Below are 17877 nucleotides of genomic sequence, written 5' to 3' on the forward strand. Positions count from 1 at the left end.
AAACCCATCGAAAATATAATCTAATTAAAACAAAATATAATGAATAGTAAAATAACAAATACTTGATATAAATATTGTATACTAATTTAATATCACAATACAGGAAAAAATGTGACTAGACATATTAGCGATATGAAAGTTATATAATAAATTATAAATATTATAATTAGCATAACTCCGGGAATGTAGCATCTAAAGCAGCCTCAATAATTTCCTGAAAATAAAAAAATATTTTAGAGCTAAATAAGTATTTAATGACATTGAGTAAAACAACTAACTCAATGTGTCACAAATTTACTCTTTCAATGTATACTTTTCATTCAAGTTTTTTTACTAAATAATTCAACAAGTAAGAAACACAACAAAAATAATCCAAAGAAACATGTTGAAAATTATTAGTTAACAAAAAAATAGGAAATTTTAGCAGTTTTACTGAATTAGTAGTTCTAATCAGTCTAACGCACCTATATACAGGTGATCTGTGTATTAGAGCCTAGTATTGACTCAATCAAGTTCAATATCGCTATCAAGAAGATCTGATTATTCACAAATAGCAAGAAATAACTGGGTTGAGATGGCTTGTTATCATCAAGGTATTCGATAACAGTCCTGGCGATATATGGTTTCTCTTTATAATTTATTAGCACGAAGTTATCATCAATGAATGATCTTAAAGAAACTTTCAACATATCGCTTTTTATATCAGTCATATAACGTAATAAAAGTACCACCACTAAAAACAACAAGACGATATATTAGAATTGAAATGCTAATTGTTTCATAATGACCGAATGAAAAAATAGAATCTCATTTTTTCAAGTACAATAATCTCCAGCAACAATGATTAAAAACTCCCTAGATACACACTGTCCATGTATCTATTATTTACTTACATAAACCAAGTGTTTGTTCATATTCTTTTCCTGAAAAGCATCAAAGACCTTTTTAGCTCCCAGTCGTCCTGCATTACTACCTACTAAAGTAGTAAGAAGTTCAGGGACATTGTTAACGAACATTTCTTGTGCTTTCAAAGCTGTTTGCAATTTTTCTTCTTTGGATCTCATTGGCGCCATTTCAGCCAATGTTCCACCAGGCCAGAAGTTTTTCAGTACTACTGTTAAATAGTAGTGAAGCATTTCTTCGGAAAACCACCAAGAAATAGTGTCATAGATCTGTCTATTGATATTACGACCATATGTAACTTGAACGAAACCAATTAAAGTTTTTCTAACATATTTAAAAACTCCCCGCATATCGAAGATTTCACTAAATAGAGCATATAAGGGTTCTGCTATTGTGTCGTCGGATATTTTTAGAGCGCCACCGTTACTTTTAGTGAAATCAACGAAATCTATAGAAGAGTCCAAGCATTGGGATATGTCATCTTCTTCACTTTCTTTGAGCACTGAATAAGATTCTTTACCACTTTGTTCACTTCCGCTAAAAAATTAGAATGAAAATATAAATTAAAGCAAATGTATAAAGTATTTCATGATTCACCTTTTAAATAATGTAGAAAATGAAAATCTGGATTTTTTACGATTCGGAGTGGACTGTTTTAAATTTTCTGAACTTGGACTTAAAAATGCATAAATGGCCTCGCTTTGATTTAGCCTATCATCTTTTAACACAAACTGAAATTAAAACAGAATTATTTTTATTAAATATTCTCGTATTCAATAAAAACACTTACATCTAGATATTTCTGTATTTGTTGTTTGGCCTTTTCCAACGTTAATTTGTCACTTTTTCCAAATAGAAATTTAAAAGTGTTAGTGGGTAAATCCAAGTTACGTACATCTGAACATAAAGGACGTAATTTTTTATGTAACTCCTGAAACTGCGTCAAGTTTCTACAAACCACCCAACCAGTGCAAATGGTTTCTTCGCCGTCAGGCGATTCATCCTCAGACATTTGTACTACTAATACGAACTGAGGAGGTTCTTTTTCATCAGACACCTAAAATTGATAAACAGCATATTAAACTATTTATTATTCAACTAAAAAACAAAAAAATATAAACAATATGTGCTGACAATACAAATATCTACTTCACTAAGTAATCTGAATTTAAAAAATTTGGTTTTATATTAAAATATTACAAATACCTCTGCAGATTGTACAAAAGCTCTCCACCTGCCTAAATTGTCAGCCCAAATTTCTGTTCTTGTAATATGTGCCTCCAACTGTCTTTTTTCGCCTTCCAACCATTCCACTTCTTTCTCCAATTTATTCAACACTTTTGATTCTGGTCTCATTGATGTTCTCAACGCAGCCAAAGCCTATATAAACATTCTAAATAAAAATATGTTTTTGTTTTTACGAACGAAATAAATCAATCCAGAGCGCAATTATTTCCTTCTGGTTTCAAAATTTTGATAATTATCTCTCCAGTTTACTTTAGTCTCTAATAATAATAAATTGGTTAACTAAGCGTTCTACTTTGAAAATTGTACTAATTTTGTAGATAAGAACAATCCCAAGTCCATAATAAGTCCTTTATGAGCCCATATAACAACACCAAAAATTATGACCTTTGAGGATCGAAACAAAATCATATCATATACAGTCCTCCTTTTCAACTGCAAGTGCAAAGAAAACTAACTTCAGGTAACTAATATATTAATATTACCTGAGTTTTGTTATTCAGTTTCTCTTCCAATTGGTCCAATTTTCTTCTAGCATAATTAGAATGGTCCCCAACGTTCAAACTATTTTCCACATTATCAGTGGAGTCTGTTGATGTTTGTCGTTCCTCAACTACACCGCTCTCATCTGATATATTTTCTTCATTATCAATAGCAATCACCATTTCTTTATAATAATCACTAATTAAAAACGGTTGATAATATTTGTCTTCTATTATTTGAACTACTTGATGTTGAACTTCATAAAATACCTCTGGACCCTTGTCACCTGCAAATATGATACATAATATTATTTGGCAATGATATAAAGCTAAATCTAACACTAATCAAGCATTTAACATCTTTTTTAGGTATTATTCAATTATTTCTATTTGTACAATAATGTTTTCCACATTCTTTACACTTTTGATAAATTTTAACCTCAATATCCTTGCAGAAATTCAGTTCTAAAATATTTTAACTCTAAACAAAAAAACATTTAAACGAAGCTAATTAATTAAAATATTATTTAGTATAGCAAAATTGTTGATTTATTATCAAATTACACTTAAGATCTTTTAAACTGCCATATGGATATGTATACCAGTAGCTTTCCTTCAAGTTTCATGGTTCTTGTCAACTCCCAGTATCTCAGTGGTCTTCAACGAGGTTGAATCTTCTCTCCTACCGGTGTTTTATCCAAAGCATTTTCACGCATGTTTGCATTGGTGAAGTAGAGAATCTACACTTGTCCGTTTCTGTTAGATCTCATCAGGTCGACAGTGAGGTTTAGTTTCTTTTTTCTTGGATTCAAATAATTTTTCGGACCTAGCTGACTAGTTGGATTAGACTAGCTCCGGAAGGTACTTCAGTTTTCTCCTTATTCTGAAATAATTTCTTATATAAGCATTTCCATGGACCACTGAAATACTTCAGGCAATTGTGCCTCTTTTTTAGCAAGCACGTATATCTCTTCATTTTCTTGATTCTGTGACTAAAAATTTTCTTCAACACTCCTTGTATCAGTTATGAATTGATGATATGGGAGCTCATAGGTTTGATATCTGCTTCACTATATCACATTTCTGATAGTATTTCTGTCTATGAGGCGCTTGGAAAGGAGCGTAGTAAAGGTGAGTATTTGGTAGCAGTAATGATTTTTGAGATATCTGTGTATCATGTAATGGTATTTTTAATGAAAATTTGGGTGGTTCCTTTCCCAAATTGTATAGACCAATGGATTTATATTTATTCTTTGTGTATATTCAAGAAATATATATAGGTAATAAACATACAATGACAAATTTAGTGTTTTATATCATACAAACCCAACAAAAAAGCTTCCATGCGTTTTTTAGTATTCTTGTCGACTTTGATTTCAGAAGTTGGATTCCTTATGAAAGTATAAAATATTTCAGCACCAATTTGATGCCAGTTCGTCTTCTGAGATGATCTAAGTTCTTCTACTGCTGACCAAAATCTTATTAAATCATGACTGGCGGCAGTTTGTAGAAACTGAGACAAATATTTTCTTCCAAGAACATGATCCAAAATCATTTGAAGAGAAAGAACCTAAGATCATGAAATTATCATATGAAATAAAAAAAAATCGCTTTATAATATAATGGGTGGTACCAAAAAATTTACCTTCTTCATCTCTTCTCCATACTGATACCCAGAATCCCATCCTAGAGTTATTAATTTTTTCTCGCACTGTTTTTTCGCTGAGGTTAGTTGATTAATGTGTTTTTTGAGTTTTTTAGCAGCATTTATATCAGATTTATGTATACCAGCTGATGACAATATATTTTTATCATTATCAAGATCTACCCCTTTAGCTCTATTCAAATTTTGTAAAGTTGTAGCTTGCATCAATTTGGTTACAATATTATATCTACAATTCAAATGTTTGGATCAAATTCACAAGCTATTCCATTTTTGGGAAAGCGTTTTATCATATATGATATATATATATATATATATATATATATATATATATATATATATATATATATATATATATATATTTCTCATCATGTACTAAATTCCTCACCGAATGGATCTCAAAACTTGCACGTCGTCAATTTTATCAATTAAATCTTCAAAGTCATTTGCATTTTCCAAAACTTTCTTGGGTAGATTTACTTGCATTTGTGTAGTTTCAATATAACTTATAATATTTCTGTTGAAGAAATCAGGATCTGTTATTGTATCAATTAATGGTTTAAACACTGTAACAATAGGCATTCAATAAAGAAGTATTCCGATTTCAATTTAATTATATATTATATAAGTCTTGCCTTGAAATTTCCAAAATAAGTACATGCTAACCTTTGCAACATAATATTTCTCGCACAAGATACTTTGTAGGAGAAAGAGAATAAGCTCTTGGCAAAAGAAACATAATTAGTAATTCACTAACTGTGCGTAAATATTCTATTTCTTTCTCAGATGACATTACATGTGGTGACAATTGGAACACTGGTGGATGATCAGAATCTTCTCTAAAAAAATTCAGAAATTGTACTAATACTAAGTTGGTGCTAATGGAATCAAGTGGAACATGATAATTAATAATTTTAAAGTTTCATCAAATTTCAACCAACAAAAGTGATTTTTAAATAGGATTTAGCAGCAATGTAACAATTACATAATTCATTATCACTAATTCTAGAATTACCGAAAAAATAAATACCATCTTTTTTGTAATACTCACACGAGAGCCTTAGCTTCCCTTATTTTTTCAAAATGCACTGTAATTTTCATTACAATATCACTTGCAATCAATTTGGTTTCGTCCACTGACACCAGTTTTTCATGTAAATTATTGATAGCTCCCCATAAATCATCTCTGAAAAACAAAATATTATTCTTGGAAAATCATTGCTTATAAAATTTAAAAATTGCTATGTAACAACAATGATTGTAGAATAAATACTGTACTTGTTAATAAATTGAAAAGTAATTGACATAAATAAAAACTTAATTTGAAAATCAACAATGTAGAAAATTGGAAACTTTTAAAATACCGTTCCAAGTTAATAAGCGCTCACAAGCTCTTATCAAATGATAACTCATTTAGCCAATTTGCATGGAAAAATTGAAGATAATGAGTTGGAGTGTAAAAGTCTTTCAGATACGTCCTAATTTGCTTTGTAAGCTTTAAGCTTATACACGATTCAATACAAAGAAAATCTTCAACTCCAAACACACTCTTGATATTCTACTATATAATAACTTCCATCACCAGCACAGAAGAAATTCTGGTTGCTGCACAACATAAAAATATCATATCAGGTACTGTGGAACATTACAAATCTAATGTAAGCCGCGTCTAATGTCTAAATAAATTAGAAAAAGTTAGTATTTATTCTTCAACTTTATGGATACGTATTGAAACTCTGTCTGATAAAATTCAATATATATTATTACAAGTCTATAAGTATACCTATAGTTTTTTAAATACCCATTACAAAATAAAGAGCTTACTTGATATTATTTTCCAAAGCATCTGTTTCATAAGCATAATCTTTAATGTAAATCAAAATATAGTCTCTCAAAACAAAATCTAAAAGCTGCTGGAGTAAACTATCAACTGTTTTACCAAATATTTGAGGTAATTGTGGACAAATACTCTTGGAAGCTATAGACGACTCATAATCTTTCTACAAATTATTACAACATTACCTAGTTAACGTTCAATTATAAAGTTACTTACAAGAATGGTATTTCTAAAATGTTCGGCTTGCTTTAAATAGTGTTCTGCCCCTACAGTAGTTTTATGAGGTAGTGATAATGTTACATTTAACCAAAATGCTGTTAATATTCCAAGAAGTATACTAATTACTAGGAATAGTCCAAATAACACAAACGAGTAGCAGAAGGGACAAAAAAGGGTTATACCCAGTAAAACAGATAACAACAACGCCATATAGAATTTCGTATTCATTTTTATTCATACAATTTGCAGTATACCGTTATTGACTTTATACATTGTAGTCGTATCAATCAATAGACAAAAACTATCAATTTGGAAATCGTTCTCCAAGTTATATATGTAATTATATATATAAATAAAAAATTGAACCTCACTAATCTGATGTTTGTTAACATCAATTTTTATTCGCATCACCAATAAAAACATATACCAAGGAAAACATTGTTGTATTGAGAATAAGCCTTAATTTACATGTGTCAGAATGAACTTCAAAATCAAAAATCCCTATACCAGATTCTATTCTAAATACTGTAACATTACCATGTACCAACAGTGTTAGTACAATATGATTATTTTTAAAACAAATTATTTTTATAGATAAATTTAAATGGCTAGGTAAATATTACTTTCAAATAAGAATTTATTTGTTCGAAATTTTTTGTTGACAGTATGATGTGATGATCAAATTTCTCAAACTAAATTTAAATAGTCTAGAAGTATCAATAAAATTATCCAATTTTATAATTTTACAAAGAATGTCTAACCCGTCCAATCTAATAATTGTACAAAGAATATCTAATTCCAACACAAATACTCCCGCGTATTGTGCTGAAAATAAAAACGTTATATCAGATAACGTAATTAAACAAGGTACAGATATAACTAATTTCGTCAAATCGAATGATAATCAACGAGAAAACATATATCCACCAGGCACTACAAATCAGTTCTACAATTACAACCATTCTTTCAATAACCAACTGTTGAATGTTCCAGAATTTTTCTGGTATAATCAAAATTATTTTCATTTACCACAACAAAACTATTATTCTGGAGCTCCTATTTATTGCAGAAATCCTAGTCCATTATTAACTAATACAAGAAACTTTCATATAACACATAGTGATCAAAATAATAGAGGACGGTTTTTAAAAAGAATTGGTGAGTATAATTGTGATTTATAAATAGAATATTAGTTAATCATCTCTTAATGTTACAGGTATGGACATTACTGCTCTAAGAAATTGGCAGAATGTACAAGTTAGACCAAGTTCAAAACCAGGTTTCATTTTCACCATAATGTCATTTAATGTTCTTGCCCAAGATTTACTAGAAATTCATCCATATCTTTATCACTCACATGATACGAAATCATTAATTTGGGAAAATAGATGGAATAATATATTTAAGGAAATTTCACAACTTCAACCAGATGTGAGTATTTTGAAAATAATAATTAGTAAAAAAAAGTATATAAAACCATCAAAAACACTTGATGTTTCCCCATCTCTATTGATGTGTAAATATTAACATTTTCACTGTAAAAAATATTTATTTATGTACAAGTGTGTAAAGTAGTCTTTTTTCTACAAATCTGAAGATTGAGTTGAAAAAAGGCCTTTATACACAAATTGCATACAATATTTTTTCTACTAGCTAAAATTTTATCAAAATACAGAAGTTTAATAGTAATTTTCTTCACACACTAGTGTGTAAAGTATGTTTCTTTATGCACGGTAGTAGAAAAAAATAGTATTTTCACTGCCAAAATAATTCACAAAATAAACATAAAATTTTACTTTTTGAAGAATTTGTTTTTGACATAGTCAATTATTAATTGATTATCCATCATAAAACAAATGTATTTGAATAATAATTGATGGTGAAGTTTGAAAAATTACATAAATTCCTAAAGATGTTTCTTATTGCTGATGACCAGATATTGTTAGATATTTCTTGCAGAGTTGACTGCACAATTTTATCACATATTTCAATTTCTTTGGAACAATTTAGTTATTAAAACTATCTTCTATATATGCTTCTGATACGGTGGCAAATTTCCAGTCACAGTGACATTTTATGGATGTAATGTTGTCTCCTGCATTGGTCAGAAGAGCTACAGAGCTTCTCCTGAAACAGTGACCTGTATCTCTTATCATTAATCATTAACAGTTGTTTAAGACAAAAGACAAGTCAAGATGTATTGGAAGTATTTATTTTCAATATATTTCAATCTATGTAAATTCACATTCAGGGTTTACAAAAAATGTTTGTATTTATTGTATAAAATTAGTGTTTTTGAGGCGAGAGAATTTTTAGTCTTTACAGCATTTAATACAGCAATAACTATATGTCATTAATTTTCATCTTTTAGAAGTAATTGTCGTACAGATATGGAGGTGTTATTTGTCTAAATACCTACTATAAAAACTGATTAGATATTTTTTAGAATTTTAGTTTGTTGTTATATATTGAAAGAAAGATTATTTGGTATTTATTTACTTTGGATACTTTTTTACAGATTCTCTGCCTACAAGAAGTACAATATTCACATATACATGAATATTATTCGAGGCTTGAAACTTTAGGTAATTTATATGAAGTGATAGTCTTTATGTACCATCTAAGTCAGACAAAGTCCAAAATTCTAGATTTTTAGCTTATAATGCTCAATTATCTAAGATTTTATACTATTTTTAAGGAAAAAAAAATAACGAGCCCAAAAACTTTATAATAATGCTTATAATTTTAAATTCTATGATGACTAAGTTAAATTTGAAAAAACATGTACAGGATAAAGTGACCAAGTAGACTTTTCCTCTTAATATTTTAATCTGTCTTGGACTTGACTTTTGATTTATCAAGATAGTCATATATTATACACAACTGAATTTGCTAATAATTCTCATAATACAATCCCTACTACTTCAATAACAAACGTACCTACTTTAAATCCTACACAAATTACAGGAAAACGCAGATGGGAAATGAAAAATCCTAGAAGGGTCTGTAAAAATTTTTACTTGAAAACTGTATTTGTCATGGACCGGTAGATGTATTGGTACAAATGAAATAAATAATTCAATTTAATTTCGAAGAGGAAAAAATTCTCCAAGAAATAAGACTAAATAGGGCATTTTTAATGAAGTGAAAACATATGGAATCATTTCCTGTAATGAAGTCTCATTATTGTAGAAGTGGGAGAAAACGGAAGTATCTTGACCCAACCATATCAGTTCTCAAAATGTATTAATATTACAAGAAATTACAGATCATTGTTTTTCCAATATAGGAGAGTTTTTTTGAACACAGTATAAATTATAATTCTTCAAACCAAACAAAGGTCAAGGTGTCCTATGTGTTAAAGAAGCTAAATCTATTGAACAAAGTGATGATGCTAAAGCAAAACCAAAATATTCAGATAAATAAAGAGCAAATCATGATAAAACTTTTGTGTAAGCAAGTTTTGATTTACAGAGTGTCCGCAAATTCCATGCTCAGAGGGATCTCTTGTTTAGTCAAAAACTATGAGCATATAATTTAACAATAAATTATGAAGCAGCTTCAACAAATAAAGAATATTGTTATCTTTGGTCCGAAAAGATAGCTAACGAGCAAGCTGCAAAATAGATACAGCTTTATTGAAATGCTTTAGAGCTTTACTTGATAGTGTCAAAGAAGTGGTACTCTTAAGCGTCACATGTGGTGGAGAGAACCGAAAAAAATATATTGAGACTTGTTTTAGTCATCCAGTTAGTAATAGAGATTATTATTTATAAATTTTTAGAAAAAGATCATTAGTAAACAGAGGTTAATTTGCCACTGAAAGTACAACAAAGATACTCCTGTATTCTGCTTTAATAATTATGAGAATAGCAAGATCCAAGAGAGGCAAAAATAAAACTTCTGGTGCCTAGATTATGCAGCAAATGACATACCGCGACATTTTTGACTTTGAAGAACTTGATAAATATATGGTACGAAATACACTTTGGAATGAAGTGGGAGAAAAACTGGAATGGTTGAAAATCAAACAATTAACATATGAAAAGAAGAAAACATGTTAATAACGTTCCAATAAATATAATGAAAAATAGAAAATGTTGGAGGCAAAGATAGGCACAGAAATATTACAAAAAAAAACAAGTTGAAGAGATTTTAAATTGAACCCTTATCTATATTAGCCAAGAATAAAAAATGATTCGATTAAACTTTGCCATAACGAGGTAATTCCGATCAAATACCATTGGTACTTTAACATAACAAGTGACAATTCCTTAACAGACAGGTGTCCAGAATCATCAGACAATGAGTACACAAAGACATGAAGTTGTAACTATAGTTACAAATCTACTATTTGTTTAAGTATTTTAGAAACTTACTTTCCATAGAAAATATAAACTCTTAAGTTGAAATTAATTTCTAGTTTAGTCTTTTCAATTTGAAATATATATTTTAAAAACTGCATTTTCTATAAAAAAACATTTTAAACTAATCTGACTTGAAATAATTGATTTATATGTTGAAGCAAATATTAAAATTCTATTTAATAAAAACTAATATGTGTGTACTTGGACACTTTCTCCTATATAGGGATGATTTTAAATATTTTTTTAATTCCTTATTCAAGTCTTTAGATATAGATATTCTCAAGTTTTTTAGGTTTCACTGGGATATTCAAGAAAAAAACTGGTGATAGAACTGATGGTTGTGCTCTTTATTACAAAACAGACAAACTCCAAATGGTCGAACATAAACTTGTCAATTTTTTTCAACCAACAGTATCTTTATTAGATAGACATAATGTGGGGATAGTTGCTAAATTTGTACCTAAACTTCATCCTACCAGAGAATTTGTAGTTGCTACCACTCACCTTCTTTATAATCCTAGAAGAGATGATGTTAGACTTGCACAAATGCAACTGCTTTTGACTGACATAGAAAAGATGAGCTATAAAGATGATAATGGGTAAGTTAAAAATTTACTAATTTTTCAGATTCTTCTTATTATAATGTATTAGTAAAAACTCACCCCAAATTTATAAATAGGTAAAAGCAATTAAAGTTTTAATTTTCTCCAAGCTATGTTAGTTGTGATTTTGACTGATTTCCGAAGGAAAAAAATAAATACTTTACTAGATATATGTTGGATTAAATCAAAACTTTTCTCTTTCTATACAATGTCACCATTTCTCCCAACTTTTTTTCTTTCATATCAATGTATCCTACTTTCCCCTTTACAAAATTATTTATATCAAACATCCTAATTGGAGCTCTCGCAAGCTACATAAATTCAAATACATCCTATCTACAAAATTACTAGCACCGAGGGATGAAACCGATGCATTAATGCATTTGGTGCACTTGGAATTTTGGGATTTTGTGATATTTCATTTTTCTTTCTAGGAAACCAAGTTATCTACCTATGATTGTAACTGGTGATTTAAATTCTGTCCCCTACTCTAATCTCTATGAATATGTAACGAAGGGAGAAATCAAATATGAAAATTTAGCCCCAGCCTTATTGTATAACCATGCAGAAACAAATAAACAATTACTCGTAACTTCAAGTCTAGGAATAACAGGTAATACCTTATTTTGGAATCCTGTATTTAAATGTTGTATTTTTGTTATTGAAATATTTAATTTTCCAAAAGAATTCAATAAAAATAATGCTACCTATCAATTATTGATATTATTGATGTGCTCAAGATGGAGGAGAGCAAAAATCGTCTGAGGCAAAGGGGAAAAACCAAAATCTTCTATATTCGATTCATTACAATCTTTGCAACTGTATATCTGTGTCACAATTTGTATGCAGTCTATGTTATTGATTCACCATTATATTTATGTCGCTTTGTTTACAAAATGTACATTTAAAACTATTTTGTTTTATTTATTATATTAATTTGTATTCTAACAATTACATTACATTTGTGTTAACATAATTGATATTTCAGATAACAGTCAATATTTAGAAGTTATCGAAAAGAGAACTAGCAATGAAAATGTAGTCATTGATGTAGATAAAATAGAGGAGTGTCCACAGAAATCGGATTTTAAAGAATTAAAAGAACCTGAATTACAAAAATTTAAAGATTATAAAATGAGAACTCTGTCTCATAATTTTAAATTTAAATCTGTTTATGAACATGGATCAGAAGAAAACAATGAGGTGACAACATTTCAAGATAAATGGGTAACAGTGGATTACATATTTTATAGGTAAGAAAATAGAAGTGTCAATTTTTAATATTTTAATTTTTTATTTTATTTTAATATTTAGCCAAGCAGTGTCATGTATAATAAGAAAATTTTCGCCTACAAATGGAGTAGAAGGTGTCTAATATGTCAACAATAAACCTGTTTTGAACAACCATTAAAATCTGTACTCATATGACATTCTATCCTGTGTGTTCCTAGTTCAAATGAGTTCTAGTGTACTGTGTTTTTTGGTGTGCTGGGGTTAATAGTCTCAAATGAAACTCTTTAGTAATTTGATTATTTCTTATTACAAGTGACACATAGAATCTTAGTGAAGCAAAGTAAACGTAACTAATCTTTGTCTTCGCTTTTGAAGTCGCAAAAATTTGTTCGGATTTGTATCGTTCACACACCCACACTCCGACCTAAAACTGAAAATCGACAATTGAGCATCATAGTATCTTTGGGTCATTTGTACTTGTAAGAAGCATTCTCCATTCAACAATAGTCCAGAGTAAAATTAAGAATTAGGTGAAGATTGGAGTATTGGAGTTCATTTTCAAGTTTTAATCAAGTTCCTAAAGACTCCATAAAATGATTTCAAAATAAATCGGTACTTGCATTTTTCACAAAAGTAAATAGATTTTCTCTTAAAAAAGAACTTTATTTTAGTTACAAATATTGGCAGTAACAAAATTTAGTTAGCAAATATTTTTTAGCATAAATTATGTCTTAATTTTGCAGGGCAATGTATGTAACTATAAAATATCTATGCTCTACATACCTCCCATCAATATGTTCATGTACATGACCACTTAGAGTTATATATTTTTTTAGCGAAGATAAATTTGAAAATAGAACAGGGAGCAAATTACAACTTCTTTCAAGATACAGGCTGCCAACGCGTGAAGAATTCAATGGGATCAGAATACCAAATTATGTTATGGGGTCCGATCACCTATCTTTAATAGCAAAGTTTAAACTGGAATTCTGACAGCGAATTAAAAAGTTGTTACGATAACTTATCTTACCCATAAATATGTTATTTGTCGACATTTTCCTTTAATATTATTGTTGTATTTTAATTGTTCAGAATTGTTTTATAAATGGGTGATATAAAGTCATAATTCAACTACATTTTGATTTGTAATTACAAAAAAAATCCTAAATAAACGTTTATTATTTAACGTCTAATAATTCATATCATATAAAAAAATTAAATTGAACAAAAATCAATATTTGTATCTTGAAACATTTTCAATATATTTTGTTTGGGTGAGAGCTTTCCTACTTGCTTCTGGATCCATAATTCGCTCCCAGTCAGTATGTCCCACTACAAATCCAATGGCTTTCATCTTTTCCACGTTCCTCTGTTCCTCCAGATCAGCCCACCGGACCTAGAAAAAATGATCATTATAGTATTCTCAAAGTTTACTTCTATGAATAAATGTGGTAATATTAAAATACTCTAATAGGGCTATACATATTATTCTTATTTTCCCTGCAACTTGGTCTTTGCCTATATGATTAAGCAGTTATCGAATATTCTGGACTATTGCTATATGTTCTGAATAATTTTCTTGGATTTACTATAAAAACAAAGTACGGTAGGAAGAAGAAAAAATAAATGAATTTAGAAAAACAAAATTTCAAGTTGAAAAGTATAAACTATGATTTCCGTAAAATCGTGAAGTTTTATTATTAAATTTTTTACAATCTCAAATGTGTTGTAATACTATCAAATGAATAATTCTCATTAATAAAGATCATTATGGAAACATGATGTTTGATTCTGTTATTTTATATGGGATAAATTGTTTGTAAAGGTATTCAGAGAATTTATTCAGCAAGTACATATTTTGTTTCTGTCACTCTAATTGTCGATAGGTAATTTAACCTACCCTTTTCTTCCCCGGTTTTGTTGATTTCGGGGGTTCCCATTCGGATTCCATTTGGAGGTATTCTTCCATGGTTCCCGACCTTCGAAGCGGCTTGTTGAGTCCATCGAGCTTGGCTGCAACAGAATAAAATAATGAATAACAATTTCTCTGATTATCATGCATTGAAAATGTCGAATTGCTTAAGAAAATTGTTTTATATCATATTTTATCAATTCTTATGAAAATTGGATAAATCTATAGTAGTATATTAATTCTTATGAAAATTGGATAAATTTATAGTAGTATATTAATTCTTATGAAAATTGGATAAATCTATAGTAGTATATTAATTCTTATTTGTTTATCGTTGGTCTTGGTTGCTTCCGTCTTTTTTTCATTGTTTGCACGTTCCAGTATTTTGTTTTTCAGTCCAGTATTTATAGCTCTTATAGGCTTTCCTCTATTTAATTACCCCAGCTCTCTTCTTCTATTTAGTTACCCCAGTTCTTTTCTTCTATTTAATTACCCTAGCTCATTTCCTCTACTTAGTTACCCCAGCCCTTTTCCTCTATTTAGTTACCCCATCTCTTCTCCTCTATTTAGTTACCCATCTCTTCCTCTATTTAGTTACCCCAACTCTTTTCCTGTATTTAGATACCTCGGCTCTTTTCCTCTACCTTTTCTTTGACATCGTTTTTATTTTGTTTATTGTTATTTTTCATTCAGATATTTATTATAAATTAAGTAAATGGAGTAGTGTGCTAACTAATGGTGAGAAAAAAAGTTGTTTCACATTTTGAAGTTCAAGGGCAAAATTTAATAGCATGATATGATAAACTGCCTTGTTTGAATGCTTCAATCAATGTTGTTCCAAAGTATTAAAACATCATTTTACTAGAAGATTAACAAGACAAAACAGTTCAAACGATGACAGTATAAATTTTATTGAAATTATCGAGTCTAATAACTAGAAAAACGATTGAACCTAAAAAGGTGGGGATAAAAGTACACATATACACAAGAAATTCTACGAACCCTTCAAATAATGGCAATTAGGCGAATATTATTATGTACCTTTACAAGGCATTGAAAAAAATTTCACAAAACAGAACTGAAATAGTAAAATCGTGCTTAATTACAATTTACCAGTGTGTTTTAAATAGAACCTCGCGAGATAGTATGATAAACCCCCACTATTCTGATGGATTCTCAACCACAGTACATTATTAACCTAGTGAAAACCTTTCCAAAGCTTTGAGCTCCTAGGTCTTCAATTCTAAGCTGATTTAGGACAAATAATTCTTTAGATGAAAAACTTGAACGAGCGAGGGCGTGTCATTGAAACCATCCCAGATACTAGAGGGCGATTTATATATATTTATTTATAAATTGATGTAAAAAATAATCCGGGTATGTGGTAAAGTCTGAGACAGGGGTGGGCAAATTCTATAAGTATCACTTTAAAGCAATTTGATAGTTAGTAGTAGTTAGAAATTATTTCTGATTCGATTAAAATCGCTTATAAGATAATAAAAAAATTGCATGCAGTTTTCAACGGGACCTGGTGGCAACTCGAGGAATATATATTCTCAAAGAACTAACAATTCTAGGCATTCAATTTTATTCGTCATAATTTTGTGAAGGAATATCATACATCTAGGCGCTAGGTAGTGAATGAGTTCTAATAGTGTGTTTTGAGGTTTTCCTGGATAAATATTGTCAAAACCACATATATTTAACACACTTTCTATGAATATTATTTATTTTTATGATATGAGTTTGGTAGCTATAGTTTTGGAAGAACCAATACATTAAAAAGTAAAGATACGGTTCTAACTTCGGTTAACTACGTAGAGGTTCTCAGTACGAAACCCAGGTTTCTAAATGTTCCACCAAAGATAATATGCTCAACAAACTTTAATTTACTATCAAATATAACACCAAGATCTTTAAGCATTGCAGATCTTTTAAGCACATTATTAGAAAGGCGATAATCAAAATGAATAGGGTTAAGTTCTCTGGTGAAAGATAAGGTATTAAACTTTAAAATGTTGAGAAGAAATGCATTTTTATCGCACCAATCACAATCTATATCAGATTGAAATAAGTGGCAGCTTCAAATCATCTACTTAAAGGAAAACACTAGAATTTGATTTCAAAACAATATCATTTATAAATATTAAAAATAATTAATTAAAAATATTATGATTTATCATGGCGTCCTATTGAAATTCACACTGGTAGATTAGTTTTAAGATGGTTGATGATTTTACATCCATTTTCTTATGTTCCACGAAATATTAATCAATGCTGTATAATTTTTTTTTTCATAATAATCGATTATCAATTGAAGCAGATATTAGTTACATTGTGATATAAAAAAACTATATAAGAAACTGTTCAGAAGTTTACACCATGTATCAGTGCAAAACATCCTTTATAAATATCAAACATATCAGGTACAATCAACAATAAAATCCAATGTACTTCGCATTATTTCTTGAAGTTGTTTACCCTATAAAAATGTTAAAACTTGGTTACAAGAATTACCTAAACTTATAATAGTTAAAACAGTGTTCAGAGAACCTATAAAATCACAACCAAATGTTAAGAAAACGAAGAACCGTATGTATATTATTTGCAATTGCTATTGCCTTATTAATGTATAACATTTAAAATGGTAAAAAATTATAATTTCTTAATCCATCATTATATAGTATTAACAAAGCAACAAGGGGGTTGACTAAACGTCATAAATATCCATTATAGTAACCCAAAAATACTAAAAATAAATGTCATTGGTTTAAATCGTGAACAATAAGTAAAAAACTGTTCAAGTTAAACATAAGGTGGACAAGGACAGATGAAATTGGAATTTTCCAAATTCAAAATACGTAACCAAACAAGAGATAATGAATATTTGAATATTCCTCTGGAAAAAAATGCTGCACTGAATTAATTCGTATAACAGTTCATAAAATTAGCGCAAGAATGGTTAGATAAAACTCGATACATATATAAATTTACGCCCCGAAATAACCAGATTTCCCAAATATCTAACATTCAAATATTAAACTTACCGAGATTATTATAAGAACAGTCGAAATTGTCCCATTTGCTTCTTACTTGGTCCTAGAGGATACTCAATTTTTAATGCAACAGTTGTGTAATAAGTTTTTTAAATAAAAAAATTCAATAACAATATTATAAAATATTCACCAGCACTGTGAAACAAATATCATTAGAATTCCATAAAACAATTATTGAAATAGAAGTGGGTAACAGATCAGCAGATCAAACGAAGGAAATATAAATCACTCCCAAATATGTTTACTACATATCTGCAAGCGAACAAATTATTTCAAACTTTTTCATTATCCCATCAAACATTTTAGGATATACCAAAGGTATCATGGTGGGGTTGAATATAAAAGAAGATCAGAAACA

General features: G+C 29.1%; 3 protein-coding genes across 5 annotated transcripts in view; 1 reads left to right on the plus strand and 2 right to left on the minus strand.

Moving 5' to 3' along the window:
* LOC130441971 (sorting nexin-25) lies at positions 1 to 6834 on the minus strand. Its single transcript, XM_056775908.1, has 13 exons — positions 6347 to 6834; positions 6118 to 6293; positions 5345 to 5479; positions 4960 to 5132; positions 4682 to 4859; positions 4276 to 4522; positions 3957 to 4200; positions 2634 to 2917; positions 2110 to 2283; positions 1694 to 1960; positions 1501 to 1634; positions 894 to 1440; positions 1 to 214 (listed from the first exon to the last, which is right to left on the minus strand). Exons 1-13 carry the CDS (start codon positions 6575 to 6577, stop codon positions 167 to 169), a joined length of 2838 nt encoding a protein of 945 aa, XP_056631886.1. The 5' UTR covers positions 6578 to 6834; the 3' UTR covers positions 1 to 166.
* On the plus strand, positions 6490 to 13737 carry LOC130441972 (protein angel homolog 2). 2 transcript variants are annotated; one of them, XM_056775910.1, is made up of 8 exons: positions 6857 to 6961; positions 7419 to 7507; positions 7566 to 7780; positions 8868 to 8934; positions 11009 to 11315; positions 11753 to 11931; positions 12307 to 12571; positions 13388 to 13737. In XM_056775910.1, exons 1-8 carry the CDS (start codon positions 6954 to 6956, stop codon positions 13542 to 13544), a joined length of 1287 nt encoding a protein of 428 aa, XP_056631888.1. In that variant the 5' UTR covers positions 6857 to 6953; the 3' UTR covers positions 13545 to 13737. The 2 variants fall into 2 exon arrangements, with proteins under 2 accessions (XP_056631887.1, XP_056631888.1); XM_056775909.1 differs by having other exon boundaries at positions 6490 to 7507.
* The window catches only part of LOC130441970 (YLP motif-containing protein 1-like), a 26239-nt gene continuing 21752 nt past the window's right edge, over positions 13391 to 17877 (minus strand). The window contains exons 11-13 of one of the 2 annotated variants that reach the window (XM_056775906.1): positions 17511 to 17562; positions 14452 to 14564; positions 13391 to 13947 (exon numbers count right to left, since the gene is read on the minus strand). In XM_056775906.1, the coding sequence (XP_056631884.1) occupies positions 13783 to 13947; positions 14452 to 14564; positions 17511 to 17562 (330 nt within the window). In that variant the 3' untranslated portion in view covers positions 13391 to 13782. The remainder of the gene's footprint in view (positions 13948 to 14451; positions 14565 to 17510; positions 17563 to 17877) is intronic. The other variant, XM_056775907.1, reaches the window with a different exon arrangement.

Source organism: Diorhabda sublineata, chromosome 3 (genome assembly GCF_026230105.1).
Source record: "Diorhabda sublineata isolate icDioSubl1.1 chromosome 3, icDioSubl1.1, whole genome shotgun sequence".
NCBI classification, from domain to species: domain Eukaryota; kingdom Metazoa; phylum Arthropoda; class Insecta; order Coleoptera; family Chrysomelidae; genus Diorhabda; species Diorhabda sublineata.